An 18,721-nucleotide genomic window follows, 5' to 3' on the forward strand; every position below is an offset into this window, starting at 1 on the left:
ATGAAAAGGTCGGCATCGAACAAGGGAGGAATATCTATATATTGTATGTGGAGCCGTTGGGAATGAATTATTGGGAGCTCAGAGAGGGTGTGGCGCTCCTTTCTGAGCCAGGGATAGAGTAAGATTGTGAAGTAGAGTTCAGCCCCAAAGGCCTGGTCCGCCAGTTCATTGTGCCGGATGCCCGAGTATCCCTCACACCAGCTCAGCCAGGTGTCCAAGAGGAACTTGTCCCTGCGCAGGGCCCGTGGTCACTGGATCCGGATAGTAGATGCACTGTCGTCGGAGGTCAGAGGTCTGTAGCGGTAAACAATACCAAGCAACATGGCTGAGCCACAACCGCCGAGCGCTTAATAAACCCTCGACTAAGCGCCGTTAGGACACGTCCATCTCATCTAACCCGTCATGGCCTCTACGATCGCCGAGCAGACGTGCTACACTGTAGTACGCGAGGACACGTCCGAGGGTCCCACTAGTCAAGAATTAAGAAATGCACTACAAAAAGGAACAGATGAAACTAAGCTGGAGACGCTGAGGACGATTATCATATCGACGCTCAATGGAAACCCTCATGTGAGCAGGGCAATCTACCGGTGGATGTGGTGCTGACAGCAGGCTCCAGCCCACGCTACTAATGCCAATTATTCAATATGTACTGCCATCTAAGAGCAAACAACTCAAGAAAATGTTGCACTTTTACTGGGAGATATGCCCAAAGCACGACGAAAACGGGAAACTCAAGCAGGAGATGATTCTCGTATGCAATGCCATCCGAAATGATCTTGTGAGTGCATTCATCCTCCTTTCTTATGTAAACTTGACTCTATTATATTATAGCAACACCCCAACGAATATATCCGTGGTGCAACCCTCCGCTCGCTCCAGAAACTCACAGACGCAGAGCTGCTTGAACCATTGATACCCACCCTTCGCACATGTCTTGAGCATCGTCACTCGTATGTGCGCAAAAATGCTGTGTTCGCGGTCTATACCACGTACAGGCAACACGAGCAACTAATCCCCGACGCGCCGGAACTCATCGAGACTTTCCTCACTGCCGAGTCTGATTCGACGTGTAAGCGAAATGCGTTTGTATTCCTGAGCCAATGTGCGACAGAAAGTGCGGTCGAATGGCTGGTCAAGAATGCGGATTCTATCGAGAGCATGGACGAATTGCTGCAAATGGCTGCAATCGAGCTTATCAGGAAGGATAGCTCAAGGCCAGGCGCTGATGCATCCTTGAGGGCAAGTGCATTGGATTTTTACTTCTTCAGCAAACTGAGCCTCTGTTACAGCCAAGATATATCCGTATCATCTTCTCCCTCCTCACTGTCTCCTCCCACAGCGTCAAATACGATGCAGCGACCACTCTCACCTCGCTTACCCAAAACCCAGCAGCAGTCAAGGCAACCGCTCAATGTTTCATTGACCTGGTTGCCCGTGAGTCCGACAACAACGTCAAATTAATCGTCCTCGACCGTCTCGAGGTCTTGCACTCGAAACATCAGCATGTCTTGGACCCACTCGTGATGGACTTGTTGAGGGTACTACAGAGCCCGGATCTGGACGTGCGTCGTAAATGCTTGGGAATCGCATTGGGAATGGTTACGAGCCGGAATGTCGAAGAGGTTGTTGGGTTGCTGAAGAAGGCTCTGGCGAGGACCACAGAAGCCGAGGCCGAAAAGGTAGGAGAATTAAATTAAACCAGACTGACAAGCGGTTGAATATTTCGACTCGTAGACGCCTGGGACGACCGAGTACCGCCAACTCCTCATTCAATCCATCCACGTATGCGCGATCAAATTCTCAGAGGTCGCCGCGAGCGTTGTGCATGCACTCATGGAATTCCTTGGAGACACGAACAATCCGGCTGCAGTCGATGTCGTCGCGTTCGTTCGGTAAGCATTTAATCTCTAATCCGCCCTTGGTTCAAGACCTATGTAATAACTCGCATATTCATATAGAGAAGTCGTTGAGAAATTCCCTAATCTGCGTGGAGCGATCACTTCTCGCCTCCTCGAAACCTTTTCAGAGATCAAGTCCGGGAAAGTCTTCCGCGGTGGCTTGTGGATTGTGGGAGAATACTGTTCGGGTGCATCTGGTATGTCCGCTTTTTTAAAAACCTCATTTTAACTTGGATATATCTTATCATGGTTTTCAGAAATCGAGAGCGTCTTTGAGAAGATCCGAGAAGTCTTGGGCGAGATTCCTATTTTGGCTGCAGAGCAGGTAACCCCCCTTTATCATCCACTTCTTTGATTTTGTTACGAATGAACCTCACATTTGTAGCGCCTCCTGGATGCAGCGACTGCCGCCGCTGCGGAGGATGATACCGACAAGGACAAAAAGGAATCCACTAAATCTAGCGCGCCGAGGATCTTGGCGGATGGGACTTACGCGACCGAGACCGCGTATTCTAATACTGGAGCACGCCTCGAAGCTGTGAAGAACGCGAATAAGCCTCCTCTACGAGGTATTTTATTATCTTCACCTTGGTTATTGGAAGACTGAATTTTGGGGGTCGTAGCATTAATTTTGGGCGGAGATTTTTACACCGGCTCGGTTTTGGCAGCTACGTTGACCAAGCTAGTCCTGAGGTATGGAGAGGCAGAGGGTGTGGATGTGAAGAGGGCCAACTCTCTCCGTGCAGAGGTCCGTCAATCACTCACATATCCTCTTATTCATGCTGATGGACGTTCTGGCTTATAGGCAATGTTGATCATGACTTCTCTGATCCGAGTTGGCCAAAGCCAATTCGTGACGGTCCCGATCGACGAGGATTCACAAGAACGCATCATGAATTGCGTACAAACATTAGCTTCCACTGAGCTCGCCAAGAATACCCGAGTTAAGGAAATGTTCTTGAAAGACACCAAGGCGGCGTATGCCAAGATGGTTGCACATGAGGAGGTGTGTTTTGCGTTCACATTGAATATACGAACAATACTCATTCTACCTTGTTCCCGTAAAGAAAAAAGCTGCGGAGAAGAAGGCGCGCGATACGAAGAAGACTGCTATCCAGGCGGATGACCTCATCACATTTAGGCAATTCACGAAAAAGGCTACGAATGAAGGATTGGACGACGTATGTTCTTCCGTCCGTATCATCTAATCGCTTTAAATTGATTTTTCTCCACATAGTATGAACTTGAAGTCAGCCGTGCGACCGGAGCTGCCGAAGTTGGAGGCAGTATAATCTCCAATCTCAGTCGGGTAGTACAGCTTACTGGGTTCTCCGATCCTGTATATGCGGAGGCGTACGTCAAGATCCAAGGATTCGACATTCTCCTTGGTATGTCCGAGTCATACTGCCTTCATTCATGTCAATAACCCCACTTTTCTAGACGTGCTGATCGTAAATCAAACAACTGATACTCTTCAAAATCTCGTTATTGAATTTGCCACGCTCGGAGATGTCAAGCTGGTTGAGCGACCAACAACCCATACCTTGGGCCCACACAGCTTCCATAGCGTCAAGGCCACAATCAAAGTCTCCTCCACCGAAACGGGCGTGATTTTCGGCAACATTATCTGGGAGGCTGGCACTTCTGAGACCTGTGTGGTGCTTAATGATATACATATTGATATCATGGATTACATTAAGCCTGCTTATTGCAACGAAGCTCAGGTAAGTGTACCTGTTTTTGAGATGCGATGGTGCTCACGGGGTGTATAGTTCCGCAGCATGTGGACAGAATTCGAATGGGAGAACAGGGTGAACGTGAACACTACTATCACGTAAGTGTCCCTCCCCTTTTGAGCTCTGGTGCTAATTTCATCGGGTTCACAGTGATCTGAGAACATACTTGAACCATATTATGAAATCAACGAACATGTCCTGCCTTACTCCCGAAGCGGCCCTTTCGGGAGATTGCGACTTCCTTTCGGCGAACATGTATGCGCGGTCTTTGTTCGGTAAGTCACTCGCGCCAGTTCTCCCGGACTGTGGTTACTCATCAAATCAAAGGTGAGGATGCGCTGGCGAATCTCAGTATCGAGAAGATCGAAGGCACCGGAAATATCCAAGGACACGTGCGTATTAGGAGTAAAACCCAGGGAATTGCATTGTCGCTGGGCGACAAGATCACTCTCGGTAAGTCGATTTGCTTGAATAAACGATGTTGACCTTAATCACGTGCACTCTGATAGCTCAAAAGGAGGTCGCACCACTTGCATAAGTACAACCAGTGGCATATCAACCAGCATGTTATGTAGACTTCAAACCAATATCAAAACAGGGATAATTTTTGTGTTGTGAGCTTGAGATCTGAAGTACGAATTTTATGACCTTATACTAGTATGCGTCGCGGAGCCAAAATCTCGATTTAGGTGTTCGAGATCTCAAAACCGGGAAATTAAAATATAGGTGACGAAAACATTTCCGGAGGTATATACACCATAATCAACTAGACCATGTCTAGCAGCGAGCTCCAGCACCCTGACCAACCGAGTTGACGTATTGCGAGAGAACACCGGCCGCCGCTGGGCATTTTAGGCCGGACAGGAACGCCCACGCAACTTGGTTCGCGCCAGCCTACATTGCAATTTTGAATCAGTAATTTTGACTCATTACTATTATACCACAACTTACGTCGTTGGTGTGGGTATGGTCCTGAGGGAAATAGGATTCGGTGACTGATTTGCCGAGCTTAGTGTACAGGCTGATGCTCGACTGTGTATTGAATAATATCAGAATGTTCTCCCCAGGTTAATATACGGGCGCTTACGGCAAAGTGGTCAACGTATGGGACACCCTTTTTGGTAGCAATGTTCTTTGCGTAGCCAACGAACTGTTATCCGGATTTCAGTGAATACGACCAATTATGTTATAGATTGACTTACGCGAGGCGGAGAGTTGATGATGGTAGCGCTGTTTTCGTAAGGGTTGTTGGGGGTCTGACCAGAAACGATCGGGGTAGCGCCCTTAGACTTAGCTCCGTCGATCATCCAGCCAACGTATCTGAGGAAAGAAGGATGAGCGATCGTGCAGTACTCCAATATGCTACAACTCACGTTGGCCAAGTGTAAACAGTCTCAACAGTTCCATCAGAAAGAGTAACGGTCTGGGTATCAGATCCCTCTCCACCAACACTCGCCCGATCGCTTGTGGAAGGTGAACCACCATCGTTGTGACCTACCTTAGCGGTCAGTGAAAAACATGTATATTTGTTATGAATGAGCTTACCAAACTCGATGATAACGACTGGTCATATCATTTCAGTGTCAGACTTCGGGATTTACGAAGTATAGCGTCCGATCCTTGACTCACAGTCTCCCGATTTAAGCGAGTTTTGGACAGCCGTCCACTTTCCCTCACGCCAGTAGCTACGCGCGCTGCGACCACTGACTGCCTTATTGACGACAGTGATATCCTGCAAGTATTGAGGAATTTTTACTCCCCAACTGCGGGTAGACCAATCATTATTCAATATTCAATACCCGCTTTTACTGGCCACGAGCGGGCTTACCCTTGAATACCCTCTGATGCCGAGTGAGATGCCATGGTAGAGTCTCCAACGAGGTAGAGACTTGGGGCCGCCAACACGGCAGCGGCCATAGAAGCAACAAACGAGATTCGGAACAACATGGTTTATACAGGAGCAGACGGCAGCGAACGACAGCAGCGACGGAACTCTATAATCACTCGCTTTTATACCCTGCACCATCTTATTGTGAAGCGCAGTAGGATCATCCGACAACTTACCATGAACCGCGTTTGATCCTGGGAAGGCTGAAAACTCTACAAAAGAAGCCATCATAATCCCCATTTACCAGTGTTTCCGTTGAGATATACACATCTAAATTGCCAAATTTGGTATGATCAGAACAAAGCGGATTCTATATCCTATGCGGTCAAGAAGGCAGCCACGCGCCAGCTGTTATCACGGCGTCGAAGCTATGATCACAAGCTCGCATCACGAGACCAATTCACTGATCCCGAAAGCGACGAAGCTCACAACGGAGTTGGGGCGGCCCGTCGGCCCTACTGCTTTGACGAGCTCATTAAGTCTGTTTTAGCGAGGCGGATCATCGGTACTGTTCCTTGAGACCCCTTTTCTTACTATATTCGGATATAATGAGAATTGTTTCATACACTTTCTGGACACGTAGGCATGGGCTTGATCGTGCAAAATTCTCGGTTCCAACCGCCAAGTTTAGTCGTATAATTAGCATTTGTGATAGAGACTTAGGAAACCCGGCTCCGATAGCGCCATTGAGGTTCCTTCATTAAATAGGAAACAGATGCAAGCGGAAGGGCACGGAACTTGTACTCGATAACAACGACAAATAGAATGCCTGTCATATCACAAAATACTCGGGAGCAGCATACGGTTGGCTATTATTCACATAAATTTCAGATCCCGATAATCCTTTGCAAAGACACTACCACAGGCTCAAAACACTTTTCAGTTTTAAGGAGTCGCACACCCACGGAGCAACCGCAAGTAGGGAGTAAGGAAATGATGTATATATATCCGTGCGACGGAGGCTGCGCTACTTTGTGGGTATTATGAAATTAGGAGACTATAACTTACTTACTTGGTTACATTGACACCGGTGCTTAAGTGTACCCAAACTGATTCTTGATCATGGATAGCGTGGATATTGAGCCAACATCCAGGACTGTGTGACCCCTTTAAATTGTTAGAAGAAGAATAAGTAGAAGGGGCGAGAGTTTTCTCGTTTTAAATAAAGCGGTTGAACCCGCGGAGAAATAAGTTGGTAATGTATCAACGAGACATAGCAAATATACTAAGAGACCAGACAATGAGCAGCCGGAACCGGCCGTAGTCAGGTAGGTGACAAGCGCCCCGACTCGGAAGGGGCGAAACCTTACGTATCCGTACGGTAACATAGCAACGGTTAGAGCATTCGGCTTGGAGTTCATTTAGTCACGTAGCCTAAAGCAAAGATTCTTGGAGACCGTATCTAGACTGATACTCTTAATAACAAAAATCAAGTATCTTTCTTTCTTCCAACTTCCGTTCATTCATTCATTCGTTCAACCCCCAGTTCATTCCTTTAACCTTCCAACGTATAGACTAGCTCAGTACATCTATGATGACTTCTCATGCCAATCGACCTGCTCCTCTTCAAACTCTTACTATACCAACTATAGTCATTCATTATGCTGAACCAACCAGCGGTTTGACCCCACGAACTCCATATTCTCAAGATTGCACAGATGCGATATCGGAATCACCTATTGACGATATACATATTAAAGTACATCTCAGTCCTAGCGCACCGATCACTCCCATCCAGTCCCACATGCCCCGAGAGAAATCGGTGGCACGACCCCCTATTCGGTTACAACGAAAGGCACAACCAAGTCGTGGTCGGCGGGTACTTATGTGGTCGGTAATACTAGTTCTACTCGCCATCACTTCCTTCTTGTTACGCCACATCAGCGGTAATCCAAGGCATTCGCCGACGTCCGAGTTATCCAACCGGAAACCCATGGAATGGATTACAGTCAAACACCAGAAGATGCCCGTTACATTGGCACCATATCCTACCCCTGGACCAGCCGTTCTAGATTCTATTGAGGTAGACGAATCCGGTCAGACTATACAGCACTGGGGCCAGGTAGTTTGAAATGATGCTCTGCCCAAGAATCAGTATAGTGTGAGTGTTTATCATCGCAGATGAATTTCGTACTGAGTTGAGATTGATCTCTATGAGAGTTCAGAAAACGGGTCGAAATGTATATCATCCATCACCTTTGGGGCCTTTTGATTATATACCCAGTTCGAGAACTTGTGAAGATATATGTAACCCTACCATGGTCACTTGGCCCATTCATTTTGCAATACAATTATCTTTTCAAGGCCTATTCATCATCTAATGGAACCGAGTGACCTTCGACTGGATAGGCGCGGAACAGTTTTCTGATAACTGAAGCGATTTATATTGGACCAGACTTGTCGGACACATTTAGAAGATCTCAGACTCGATATTCAGTACAAGGTAACCGCATTGACGGGTCGCCCTTACCTGAGCGTACCAAATACTACGTTTAAATATTGAAGATTAACTTGTTTTATACAGTGTGAAACAAGTGAAGTTAGAACTCTTTCACATGTCTTCGCTGAAGCCATACAAACTGATGCTTTAAATCCAAGTTGAATAGCACCTTCCCTTGATTACACACGCTACGCATTATGCCCACCATCTATTGACAAGCTCCTCTAAAGCAACCTGGTTTCGTGGTATAAATCCACAGCGTAGTAGATCAGGTCGACTAATTATAGGTAAATTAGTTCTGAAGTACTAGTGTGGATCGAAGGTATATCTGTACCTATTCAAGTCTTTCCTCATGGTTACAGTGGGCTCGACGACGCTACCATCTTCGTTGGTAGCCTTTGTAATCTCGAAGTTCACAAGGATATATGCAAATGCGATAAGGAGGTTTGAATTCGCCAAATGCATTCCAGGACATCGCCTAAAATAAGAGATAAGCTAGAGTGGCGAAGTGGTTCATTTAAATGCGAACATACCTTCTTCCGAATCCAAATGGCACTTCATTTCGTAAACTGGGGTCGTTGAATCTATCTGGATTGAAACTCTCCGGATCCGCGTACACAGACTCTTCTCGAGATAACGCCCACAGATTGGGTATTCTGAACTGGACTAAGTTCTGAGGGGTTGCACTGCGAGGAAATTCTTACATAACGCTCCCAGCAGGTATATGATACCCTCGATACTCGTCATCTTCCTGCGCTGAATGTGCAATACCTGTTCGACCTAAGGGTCAGCTCTGACGATGACCGGGTATATGCGCCCCGAACTGACCAAACGGCAGAGCTGGGAGCCATCGCATCACCTCTCGAAGAACATTTTGAAGATACGGTAGACTAACAACCTGCGCTGGATCGGGTTGCCCACTCGTTGAATCGATAGTGCCAAGGATCTCCTCTCGAGCGCGTGACTGTATTTCAGGATACAGTTGCATCGCAACAAGAAATGAGAGGAACGTTGTAACTGTCTATTATCCCCCGTGTTGTTTGATTGGGTAATTGATAGTTATGTATGCCACTCACGGTATCGAATCCCGCTGATAGGCTCGTTAGATAAACTAATTACTCTTTTAAGACCTGCTCACCACCGAATATCGTCACAGCATTGGCGCGAATCAGCTCTTCATGATATTGTGCATCAGCACTATTTCCCGTTTCCTTGGCGTGTTCGATCTCGGATAGCATGCGAGAGACATATGATGGTTTAGCTACGCCGTTCGCCTGAAATTGATCTATCACTTCTTCAGAGGGGCTTAGAGCCGCATTTGACATACCATCTCGGTCTTGACTCTATCAAAGGGGTTATCTCCAGCCAATTTTCGGAGTTCACGCCCCCTACGAGCCAACGCTTGAAAAGATCCTCCGGGCATCCACTCAGGCCAGTATCTGAGTACCGGAAGAAGATTAACCAAAAACCGAGACGATTGTGTCCCGGAGGTAACCATGTCCAATAGTTCTTCCATATATGGCAGGAGTGGATCGCTGGAAGAGTCAGTGGGGAGATAATAACCAAATGTGGTTGAAAGCAGGAACGCAGCTGCCCAGCTGTCATTGGTTTGTGATTAGGAGTTAGGTACCTGATCCATAAATTCGGATATAGGGGACTCACTGTTGCACGTCTCGAAGCAATGTCCTATCCTTATGGCTGAATAATCTTGCCACCAGACGTTGGGCTTCGGCTTCTTGGGAAGGCCAGTATTCTGGAATAACGGACTCCTGCATATCGGCATGGATTGATTTGCGGAGTGCTCGCCATCGAGGTCCGTATTGAGAGAAAGTGACAATATCACCCAACCCCATGCTGGTTCAAAGAGTTGCGTTCAGTATGTGTGGCAGAACGATACTGGCACCTACAGGTTGATCATCGGTATTTGGGGGCGATCTGCATACTTGGCGCGTTTATCGAGTAGGTCCGTCACAGTACGATGAGAGTTAAGTACAATGATGGTTCTCCCCAGCGCCGAGAAAGAAATAATGTCGCCTGGAGGAGAATTAATCGTGAACAAAGCTAGTCGGTAGACATTTGAGCTGCCATACTTTTGTAGTCTTGGCCAATCTTCATGTAGCCTAGCCATTCACGATCTTTGGGAAAATCCCTAAGATTCCCTAGTAGAATGTGCCGAGGAGGACCTGGAGGCAGGGGGAGTTTCTGAGAACGAGTAAATTGTCTCCATATAACCACACCAAGTCCAGCACAGAGGAGCAACACTTCCCAGACATACAAATTTGAAGGCATGGTGGTGGTCGTGAGAACTGCGCAAGATGTTCTAATTTATATGCACTTTTGGCCCCCGGAAGAGAATACACAACTGCCAGTCGAGTATCATCATTCGGATGTATCTTCTGCCGGTCGAAGCAGGATACAGTAATAAGGCACCATGCTGTCAAGTCCAGATTGTAAAATGAAAAGCTAGCTCAAGTAAGACGTAAAAATGCTCTATCTCTCTGACATAGCCCCGGATGTGTCCGGCTGCATCGAACCCACGGCTGAGCATTATGTGTATAGTGGGCATTAGGACATTGCATATAGTTGGTTCCGGATAGAAGTGTAATTTACCCGCTGAGACCGAAGCGGTAAGGTCACGTGATGTCTTCCTCCAACGCTGTAGACCTGCCTTCCACGGCTATATCGCAGGATGAGATCCCCACGGCAGTCAGAGTCACGCAGTCTAGCTCGGGAGGAATCTCTGGACTGATAAATCAATTGACCGAGGGAAAGTAGGTGTGCATGAATCCAACAGAAATGATCCCACTATTTACCAGGGCGCGACAATTTTTGTAGCCCATACTTTTCAGCTGGCTTTGGTTTGATGGTGCGTAGTATTCTCAGTGACTAGAACTTCTAATAACGATTAATTAGGGAGTTGGAGTTGGCCTCACAGTCCTTAGAAGAAGCGCCACACTTTTAACCACCCTCGCCCAACGACGGCTATTGGTTTCTTTGGAAATCCCTATCCGGGATCATTCACATGCATGGTTTCTCGAATGGATGGCCCATCAAGCTAAAAGCCGCACGGCTCACGGGTCTGGAATAAGAATACATAGCCACCAATTGGCGGTAGAGACGAACAAGACGACTCATTCGAACGGGGCCTCTGATGTAACGTTTAGTTTGGTACCGGCACCAGGCACACATTGGTTCAGATATAGAGGGGCATGGATCCAGGTTTGTACATGTAACTTTGCTCTTTCATCCTATTTAATTGTGTACACGATGTTTAGGTCAAGCGAGAGCGACAGGAAAAACTCCTCGACTTGAATTCAGGATCTCCTTGGGAGACCGTTACCCTCACTACCCTCGCACGCGACCGTGCTCTATTCTCTTCGCTCTTGGCCGAGGCTCGTGATTTAGCGCTGCAAGGGAACGAAGGACGGACGGTGGTCTACATCGCGAGAGGTATTGAATGGGCCCAATTCGGTCGTCCTCGCAGGAAAAGGGAGCTAGGGAGTGTAGTTCTGGCCGATGGAGTTGCCGATAATATTGTGCAGGACATCAAATCGTTCATGAACCGGGGAAAGTGGTATACTGAGCGAGGTAAGCAAGTCCCTATCATGAGACAACTATTAAATTAAACTTTGTAACAGGTATCCCTTACCGGCGAGGTTACCTCCTCCATGGTCCTCCAGGAAGTGGCAAATCGAGTTTCATCCAGGCGCTTGCCGGGAGCCTAGGTTATAACATTTGCGTCTTGAACATCTCAGAACGGGGTCTAACTGACGACAAGCTCAATTACCTCCTCGCCCATGTCCCTGAACGGAGCTTCGTATTATTAGAAGATATCGATGCCGCATTCAATAAACGAGTGCAAACAAATGACGATGGGTGCGTACTTCTTTTTGTCACGGCAAACTATCATGCTTACAATGGAGTTTTTAGCTATCAATCAGGCGTAACGTTTTCCGGACTACTAAATGCTCTCGATGGAGTTGCTTCTGGAGAAGAGCGAATAGTGTTCATGACAACCAACCACTTGTCGCGCCTCGACCCTGCTCTTGTTCGACCCGGCAGGGTTGATCTCATACAGCTCCTCGACGATGCTCAACCAGACCAAGCAGCACAACTTTTTGCTCGCTTTTATGGAAGAGGGCAATCAGAGCAGGGTGAAGGAAAGGAAGAAATCGCAGATCGGTTAGACGTACAAGCTCTCGCGCAAAAGGTGAAGGACATTACAACTTCCGAGATCGGTCAAGGGAAGAGGGCGAGTATGGCAGCGTTACAAGGGCACTTTATCCTGCATGACGCGCAAAGCGCAGTGGACACGCTCACGAATTGTTTCAAATTACCTAAAACTTAGATAGAATCCTTACATACTTCTGTATTAGACTGTTCAAAGCCGAGCCACCCTTGAAATGAAAACTCTTTCGACAAGATGATTACCATAGGGAGGATATTAAGTAATAGCAGCACTTTTCACGTGATCTACTGAGATTTCCATCTGGACGGGCTCGTGAGATTGTAGGTGAGTACAGTTACTAGATCGGGCGGGGCTGTTGTAAATATACTGGTAGATAATGGCAAGCTCAAGCAGAGCTGCATTCAGGACTATAGCTCCGATATCTCGTCGTTGGTATGCAAGCACAATTCCCATCGCGCCGCCCAAACCTCCCAAACCTCCGGCTCCTCCTGCAGACCCCAATCGAATTTACACCTCCCGCAAGGCGGCACTTTACTCTGAATACTCGAGCACAATACAAGGCTCTCCATTTTTCGTAATTCTCGGCCATCAGAACTTCAGTGTTGCCAAATTTACGGCCCTACGCAAGGACCTCGCCAAAATCAAACCAAGCAAAGGAGCGCCGGCAGACCAACGTCCAGCCAAACTATCCGTGATTCGACATGCCATCTTTGGTGCCGCTGTCAAAGCGGCCCAACCACAAGCCGCGCCACTGATTTCCAACGTGCAAGGCCCAGCTGCTATCCTTGCATTCCCGAGCCTCGATCCGCCTCATCTCAAATCCGTGCTACGAGTAATCGAAAGAGCGGTCCCTAAGCCTAGAGCGGGTGACCCAGCAGGCGAAGTAAAGCCCACGATCCACGTTATTGGGGCGTATGCCGAGGGGCGTGTGTTCCAGGCTGCGGGAATCCAGGCGCTGTCTGCTCTACCCACGTTAGATACCCTTCGTGCTCAATTAGTAGGGCTGTTGAGTGCTCCAGCTGCTCAAATTGCTGGGGTTCTGGATCAAGCTAGGGGTGGGAGTCTGTCAAGAACATTGGAGGGTCTGAAGGCGAGTCTAGAGGAGAATCAAAAAGAAGGATAAATAAAGATTTCCTTTTTTAATGCACCGCTCGAGTATGTTGGCTGTACGCTAATAGAATACTGTCGGATTCGCTACCAAAACCTTACTATGGTTGTCTGTAATGAGTTCAATATTAATCTGCACATCAAGCATCTACGTACAGCAAGCAGTCTTGGGACTAAGTTATGGTTATCACGTTCTGGGCCTGGACAATAACTGGCTGATATTCCAAGTGCAATAATAGAGAAGCTCTCATCCCTACGGGTAGATCTCCCCGTATGAATTGGACCTGGGAATAATTGTTTTGAATTCCCAATGACAATTCTGGCCTGCTTCTTGAAGATCATTGTTTACGAGATCGCTGTCAGAGCTCGCATAGTGCCCACCATGGATTGAACTGACGAGATTGACGAACCACTCGGACCGGCCACTGCCTCTAATAACCACGCCCGATTCTTCCTCAGAACCAACCTGCCACATGGCGTGAGGATCATATCCGTATTTCTTTGTGCCTAGCCAGCCAAGTGTGCCATAAACTTCATGGGGTATCGAGATCTCCATCGGCCAAGAATGTCCAGCAAACGCTATGCTAACCTCCCGTATTCACGGCACCGGTCAAGGGGCACATGTCTTGCTATGCGAGCGGCTTGCTGGACGGGCGGATTTTCTTGGCCTCAAGATAGCGAGTCACGCAATTCAGCCGTTCTATACCTAAAGGAACACGACAGGCCCGGGCCGGCCCGCGTCTACTCAAGGCTACACTCACAGACGATGATCGTGGCCTGATTTTCAATCCATTCGTGCTATACTTAGCTGAAACGGTGCATATATGTGCACAATAGGTGCCTATTAGCTACAGGCTGAAGCATAGCCACTCACACGACCGGACGCTTTTGACAGCGTCTTCTTCGATGAGTTACAGTAGCGCGAAGTTGGTACGGCAGCTCGCAGATGGTGCGCCACATCGGGTACCAGAAGGAGGGGGTGGAAGTAACTTGGACACTGAGCACAAGAATCCCGGTCGTGAAGGCCATGCATACTCTCCATGACGCTTATAATTTCATATTGCCGCGCGCATCGAGCTCTTTCAAATTGGCCAGCCTACCGGAGCTCTTACCGACTGGTCAAGTGAATGACACTACTCCACAAGATAATAATTTTAGTCAGTGACGGCGGCTCATAGTCATGGATGAGGAGAGCGATCTTATCCAAGGTCGCCAAAGAGGGGGTTGGGATGTCACATTGAAACGTCTAATATTGAGCAAATATATAATCCAAAAGCACTGTCGCCACCCACAAGAGAAGCGTTTCGTCGCCTCCTCGTTACTCCACAACTATCGTACACTCCTGCTTTGACAATGCGAACCACAACCGAATAACTTAAATAACGACAAGCCCAGACACCGCTAACAACATATATAATCCCGCCGGTCGTCCGCTGTTTATGAAAATAAGTAGAATTGTTTCATCTTGTATATGTCATTTTCGGAGCGCACCAAATTCTCTGGAAATTTGGAGGTGTTAATCGACATTCTTGGATCTTCCATAGTTTAAATTCGGTGACCGTGCGAATTCAAGTGGCGAATACTAGAGTACTCGCGATCGAGTTTGAGCGCTTGCTTTTACGCCTAGACCAAGGCACCCTGAGCCTATCGGCTCTAGCTAAGGACTAAGAAGCAGTTAGTAACATTCTTTACTTATGTACGTAGAGCAATATTTGATTTCAAGAACGCTTTTGGTATAAATTACTTTAGTGGCGATATACAGAGCAAGCTCAAGTTACGCGAGTATGGCGCATATCCTGGTAACAGGTTTGTGAAATAATCAAGGCTTTCGTTTGACTTCATTCCCGTGGCTAACGTACTAGCCAAGAATGACGCCGTAACATCGAATTTATACTGGTTCTCTGCCATATCGACCGGGCAACTCGCTCATCAGTGGCGAGTAAACTGCCGAGCAACCTGACCTCCGTAACATGCCGAATAATCTGGTATTCCTGATGGTCAAATCAATCTCAAGGCATCATTGCCAGCACATACTTTTGGATGATGTGTAAATTTCTGAGAGACTCTGAAACTGCATCTGACTCTACCATTATGCTCTTGGCGCCGTTGGAACATTTCGCGCATCAAAATCATATCTCATAAGATCATCTTGGCCTAAAGTAAATCACGTAAAGTCTCCGCTCAGCAATATGCTCATAAACATGATATTACTCCATTTATAGAAGACAGCCTGGTTGTAGCATATAGAAGTATCGGTCCAATCGGATTTCGTAATTATGGGGAAGACGCCCCCGCTTCATGAATTGTGATTTCCAAAAGCGATCACACGGCCCGGTGAGCATTTTGTCTGAATCCACACGTGCCATCCAAATTCTTGACCGTCGGCCGGCCATTTCTGCTTCTAGTACACAAGTAGCCAAGATGACGAACTCTCGTGCGCGCATAGAGACCCACCGGGAGGAACGATTTGACTGGGTTTCCACATCAATGGTGGTATCAGGACCATATGACGTTCCGCAAAATTATCCGAGAAGCCTTGGTTGTTGCATGCAAGCTGACCAGCCTAGGTATAAATACGCATATGCGGCAACATGTTCAATAAATATTTCGTTCTTTCTCGCGGGCTACCACTATGAAGGCAATTGGAGCTCTTTCCCTCATCTCTGCGGCTGCTGTGAATGCTGCCACTACATACGACTATGTCATCGGTGCGTTGGCATACTGAATGATATCAGCACGATTACCTAAAATTCTGGCAGTCGGAGGTGGAACCGCCGGTCTTGCTGTTGCAGCACGCCTTTCTGAAGATCCCAAAGTTACTGTTGCCGTGCTCGAGGCTGGTGGAACGTAAGTTTTCGGCTTTGCACCTGCAAATATCTATGCGCGTTGCTGATCACTTTGACGATGGTTTTATTAGTGGATTTGGCAAGTAAGCCATTAACTCTTAATTCGATCCCGAGCATCTTTTAACATTATCAGTCCCAATGTCACCGACTTGAGGAACCGCTACATGCCGTTTGGCACTCAAATCGATTGGGTTCTCCCAACCGTCCCTCAGGCTGCGGCCAACGGCCGAGTCTATACCCATGCTCAAGGCAAGGTCCTTGGCGGTTCTTCTGCGATCAATGGGGCGGTCTACATCCGGCCCGCCAAGGAGGAATACGCGGCATTTGAGAAGCTCGGGGCTACCGGATGGTCGTTTACCACCCTTCAGAAGGCCGGTTTGAAGAGCGAGAAGCTTACAATGCCAACCACCAAGCTTGGCGGTGTCCTACCTAATCCGGCTTATCACGGAACCAACGGCCCAGTGTCTGTGACGATCCAGAACAACGTATCTAGGTAAGACGTCTATTGACAATTTTATGAACCTCGATCTAATTACACGAGTAGCTTCTTTAATGATGTCGCAGTACCGACTATCAAAAATCTCGGGCACAAGTGGAACCCGGACAATAACGGAGGTTCCCCCAACGGTGCTACTCCGGTCCAAGTGGTGTGTCAGAGTGTCCCTCAGATTAATATACACCGCTAACTGTGAATAAAGACTATTTTCCCCAATAGCTACAACCGGTCGTACTCGCCCAACACATATTGTAAATGTTATTACTACCACTATTTAAGTCATAACTAACTTCTACGAACCAGACCTGCCGAATGCTGGACGGGCGAACCTTCATGTATTTACCGATTCACCTGTGAGCAAGATCCTTTGGAAGAACTCCACTGCCACTGGAAACGTATTGGCCACCGGAGTTGAGTACCTTAATGGCACCGAAGCTCAGACCCTTGTAAGTCCGAACTACCGATTGCAAATTGATGATCTGAGCTTATGTTCCGGGTTAGGCGGCCAAGAACGTCATTGTTTCGGCTGGTGCTTTGCACACACCCAAGGTTCTTGAGCTGAGTGGTATCGGTGACCCAACCATCCTTAAAGCGTGAGTACTTCGACCCAGTTTCGGCTATTTCCGTCAGTGTACTGAACTTTGTTTAGCATCGGGGTCCCTGTGAAGGTCGATTTGCCCGGTGTTGGAAAAAACCTTCAGAACCGTGAGTAACGTTGTTCGGAAAAAAGACATTAGACTCCAACTAATCGAATTTTAAAGAACTTGGTGTCAATGTTCAGTATAGACTTAAGAGCGAGAACATTACCGGTATGTTCCTGAATTGTTTTAACCATGCCTCCCCCTAAATGTTTTTAGCTGGCGCGGAGACTCAAGCACCCATCATCGAGGTTGAGCCTGCTCAAGTCATTTTGTCCGCTGCCGATCTTGCCAAATCCGAGCAACTACTTTCTACTAAGACTGGAGAGATCTCCCAAGAACAATTCGACATCATGAAGTCGCTGATCAAAAACAAGGTTGCCCAGACTGAGATGAACTGGGTTCGTAATCAAGAACGCAAAAATTGGAGTGGTTTGTTGATTTCATGTGGCAGAGTCTTGTTAAAAACGCGGACAGCACCTTCAACATTCAATTCTACACCACGGACCTTCACACCTTCTCGCGCGGGCAAGTGGTGCGTATCATTATATATGTTTATACCATTGTATATGTTGATTTTTATAGCACGCGAGCTCTTCTGATCCCACCGCGAAGCCCACCCTCGACCCCAAATAGTGCGTATATTATAATAAAGTATCTGTGTATACTATTGCTAACGTACCGGACCAGTCTATCCGTCGAACACGATATCGTGAGTCTATGGCTGGCTCGCTTGCTATATTTATCTAATTGGAGAATAGTGGTATCTCTCCCGCGCGGTCGCCTACACTCGTAATATCACTGCGGCAGAGCCATTGGCAAGCTATATTGAATGTACGTTTCTCGAGTTTGGGATTGTCCACTCGTTTTTGATCATATGCATACAGCCGAAGTAACACCTGGTAGCAATATTACTTCGCCTGATCAACTTGAATCATGGCTCAAGACCAATTTCCGCACCATGTAAGCTTCTTTACTTAATTTTTTGCACTCCCTAATACCAAGGCCGCGATAGGTCTCACTTCGTGGGTACTGCCGCTGCAGGTAAGTTCTAGCAGTATTTGATCTCTTTGGGATGTTAAACGTTTTTTAGTCCCCAAAGCCAAGGGCGGTGTTGTGGACCCACGTAACTTCAAAGTTGTGAGTAAAATTCTTCACGTCATTATCGTAATTTACTGATTTTTTTTATTCTCAGTATGGAACCCAGTGAGTAGCCGAATGCACCATTCATCTAGTCCCAGTCTGACGCTTTTGGCTCAGAAACGTTCGCGTGGTTGACGCATCCACCATTCCACTCCTCCCTGGCATTCATACTATGGTAAGTTTATTGGTCTTTAGTTAAAAAATCGTTTAATGTTTAACCTTTTCCCATAGTCCTTGGTGTATGCGATTGCCGAATATGCTTCCGAGCGCATTAAGTCCACCTGATACGAATCCTTGGTCCGATACCCTACTATGTAAAAAATAAATATTGTTTCCC

General features: G+C 47.3%; 6 protein-coding genes across 6 annotated transcripts; 4 read left to right on the forward strand and 2 right to left on the reverse strand.

The window, feature by feature from the left end:
- Positions 1 to 402: 402 nt before the first annotated feature.
- On the forward strand, positions 403 to 4,175 carry RhiXN_09614 (coatomer subunit beta; the record flags this gene model as incomplete). Its single annotated transcript, XM_043329430.1, has 18 exons — positions 403 to 570; positions 620 to 781; positions 835 to 1,246; positions 1,293 to 1,305; positions 1,343 to 1,682; positions 1,738 to 1,895; positions 1,962 to 2,098; positions 2,159 to 2,226; positions 2,287 to 2,470; positions 2,525 to 2,649; positions 2,707 to 2,907; positions 2,969 to 3,082; positions 3,139 to 3,289; positions 3,342 to 3,625; positions 3,674 to 3,735; positions 3,788 to 3,912; positions 3,965 to 4,090; positions 4,147 to 4,175. 18 exons carry the CDS (start codon positions 403 to 405, stop codon positions 4,173 to 4,175), a joined length of 2,859 nt encoding a protein of 952 aa, XP_043182264.1.
- Positions 4,176 to 4,414: 239 nt separating this feature from the next.
- RhiXN_09615 (carbohydrate esterase family 12 protein) lies at positions 4,415 to 5,584 on the reverse strand (the record flags this gene model as incomplete). The annotated part of the gene is made up of 8 exons (XM_043329431.1): positions 4,415 to 4,531; positions 4,589 to 4,669; positions 4,725 to 4,787; positions 4,840 to 4,957; positions 5,011 to 5,131; positions 5,183 to 5,200; positions 5,267 to 5,400; positions 5,466 to 5,584. 8 exons carry the CDS (start codon positions 5,582 to 5,584, stop codon positions 4,415 to 4,417), a joined length of 771 nt encoding a protein of 256 aa, XP_043182265.1.
- A 2,576-nt stretch (positions 5,585 to 8,160) lies between these two features.
- On the reverse strand, positions 8,161 to 10,254 carry RhiXN_09616 (cytochrome P450 family protein; the record flags this gene model as incomplete). Its single annotated transcript, XM_043329432.1, has 11 exons — positions 8,161 to 8,242; positions 8,300 to 8,443; positions 8,499 to 8,621; positions 8,670 to 8,736; positions 8,794 to 8,986; positions 9,042 to 9,055; positions 9,104 to 9,239; positions 9,293 to 9,563; positions 9,628 to 9,819; positions 9,873 to 9,999; positions 10,056 to 10,254. 11 exons carry the CDS (start codon positions 10,252 to 10,254, stop codon positions 8,161 to 8,163), a joined length of 1,548 nt encoding a protein of 515 aa, XP_043182266.1.
- Positions 10,255 to 10,605: 351 nt separating this feature from the next.
- RhiXN_09617 (mitochondrial chaperone BCS1) lies at positions 10,606 to 12,313 on the forward strand (the record flags this gene model as incomplete). The annotated part of the gene is made up of 6 exons (XM_043329433.1): positions 10,606 to 10,736; positions 10,801 to 10,831; positions 10,879 to 11,184; positions 11,241 to 11,553; positions 11,604 to 11,841; positions 11,896 to 12,313. 6 exons carry the CDS (start codon positions 10,606 to 10,608, stop codon positions 12,311 to 12,313), a joined length of 1,437 nt encoding a protein of 478 aa, XP_043182267.1.
- A 217-nt stretch (positions 12,314 to 12,530) lies between these two features.
- Positions 12,531 to 13,277, forward strand: RhiXN_09618 (ribosomal protein L10; the record flags this gene model as incomplete). The annotated part of the gene is made up of 1 exon (XM_043329434.1): positions 12,531 to 13,277. The coding sequence occupies one exon, from the start codon at positions 12,531 to 12,533 to the stop codon at positions 13,275 to 13,277; it is 747 nt and encodes a 248-aa protein (XP_043182268.1).
- Positions 13,278 to 15,893: 2,616 nt separating this feature from the next.
- Positions 15,894 to 18,669, forward strand: RhiXN_09619 (GMC oxidoreductase; the record flags this gene model as incomplete). The annotated part of the gene is made up of 21 exons (XM_043329435.1): positions 15,894 to 15,969; positions 16,021 to 16,108; positions 16,179 to 16,190; positions 16,241 to 16,600; positions 16,652 to 16,754; positions 16,806 to 16,854; positions 16,907 to 17,049; positions 17,105 to 17,196; positions 17,253 to 17,308; positions 17,365 to 17,412; positions 17,461 to 17,642; positions 17,696 to 17,776; positions 17,827 to 17,876; positions 17,932 to 17,953; positions 18,003 to 18,075; positions 18,129 to 18,204; positions 18,257 to 18,285; positions 18,335 to 18,381; positions 18,437 to 18,447; positions 18,502 to 18,559; positions 18,616 to 18,669. The coding sequence occupies 21 exons, from the start codon at positions 15,894 to 15,896 to the stop codon at positions 18,667 to 18,669; spliced, it is 1,710 nt and encodes a 569-aa protein (XP_043182269.1).
- Between the last annotated feature and the right edge of the window lie 52 nt (positions 18,670 to 18,721).

The sequence above is a fragment of the Rhizoctonia solani genome, chromosome 8 (genome assembly GCF_016906535.1).
Source record: "Rhizoctonia solani chromosome 8, complete sequence".
In the NCBI taxonomy this organism is placed as follows: domain Eukaryota; kingdom Fungi; phylum Basidiomycota; class Agaricomycetes; order Cantharellales; family Ceratobasidiaceae; genus Rhizoctonia; species Rhizoctonia solani.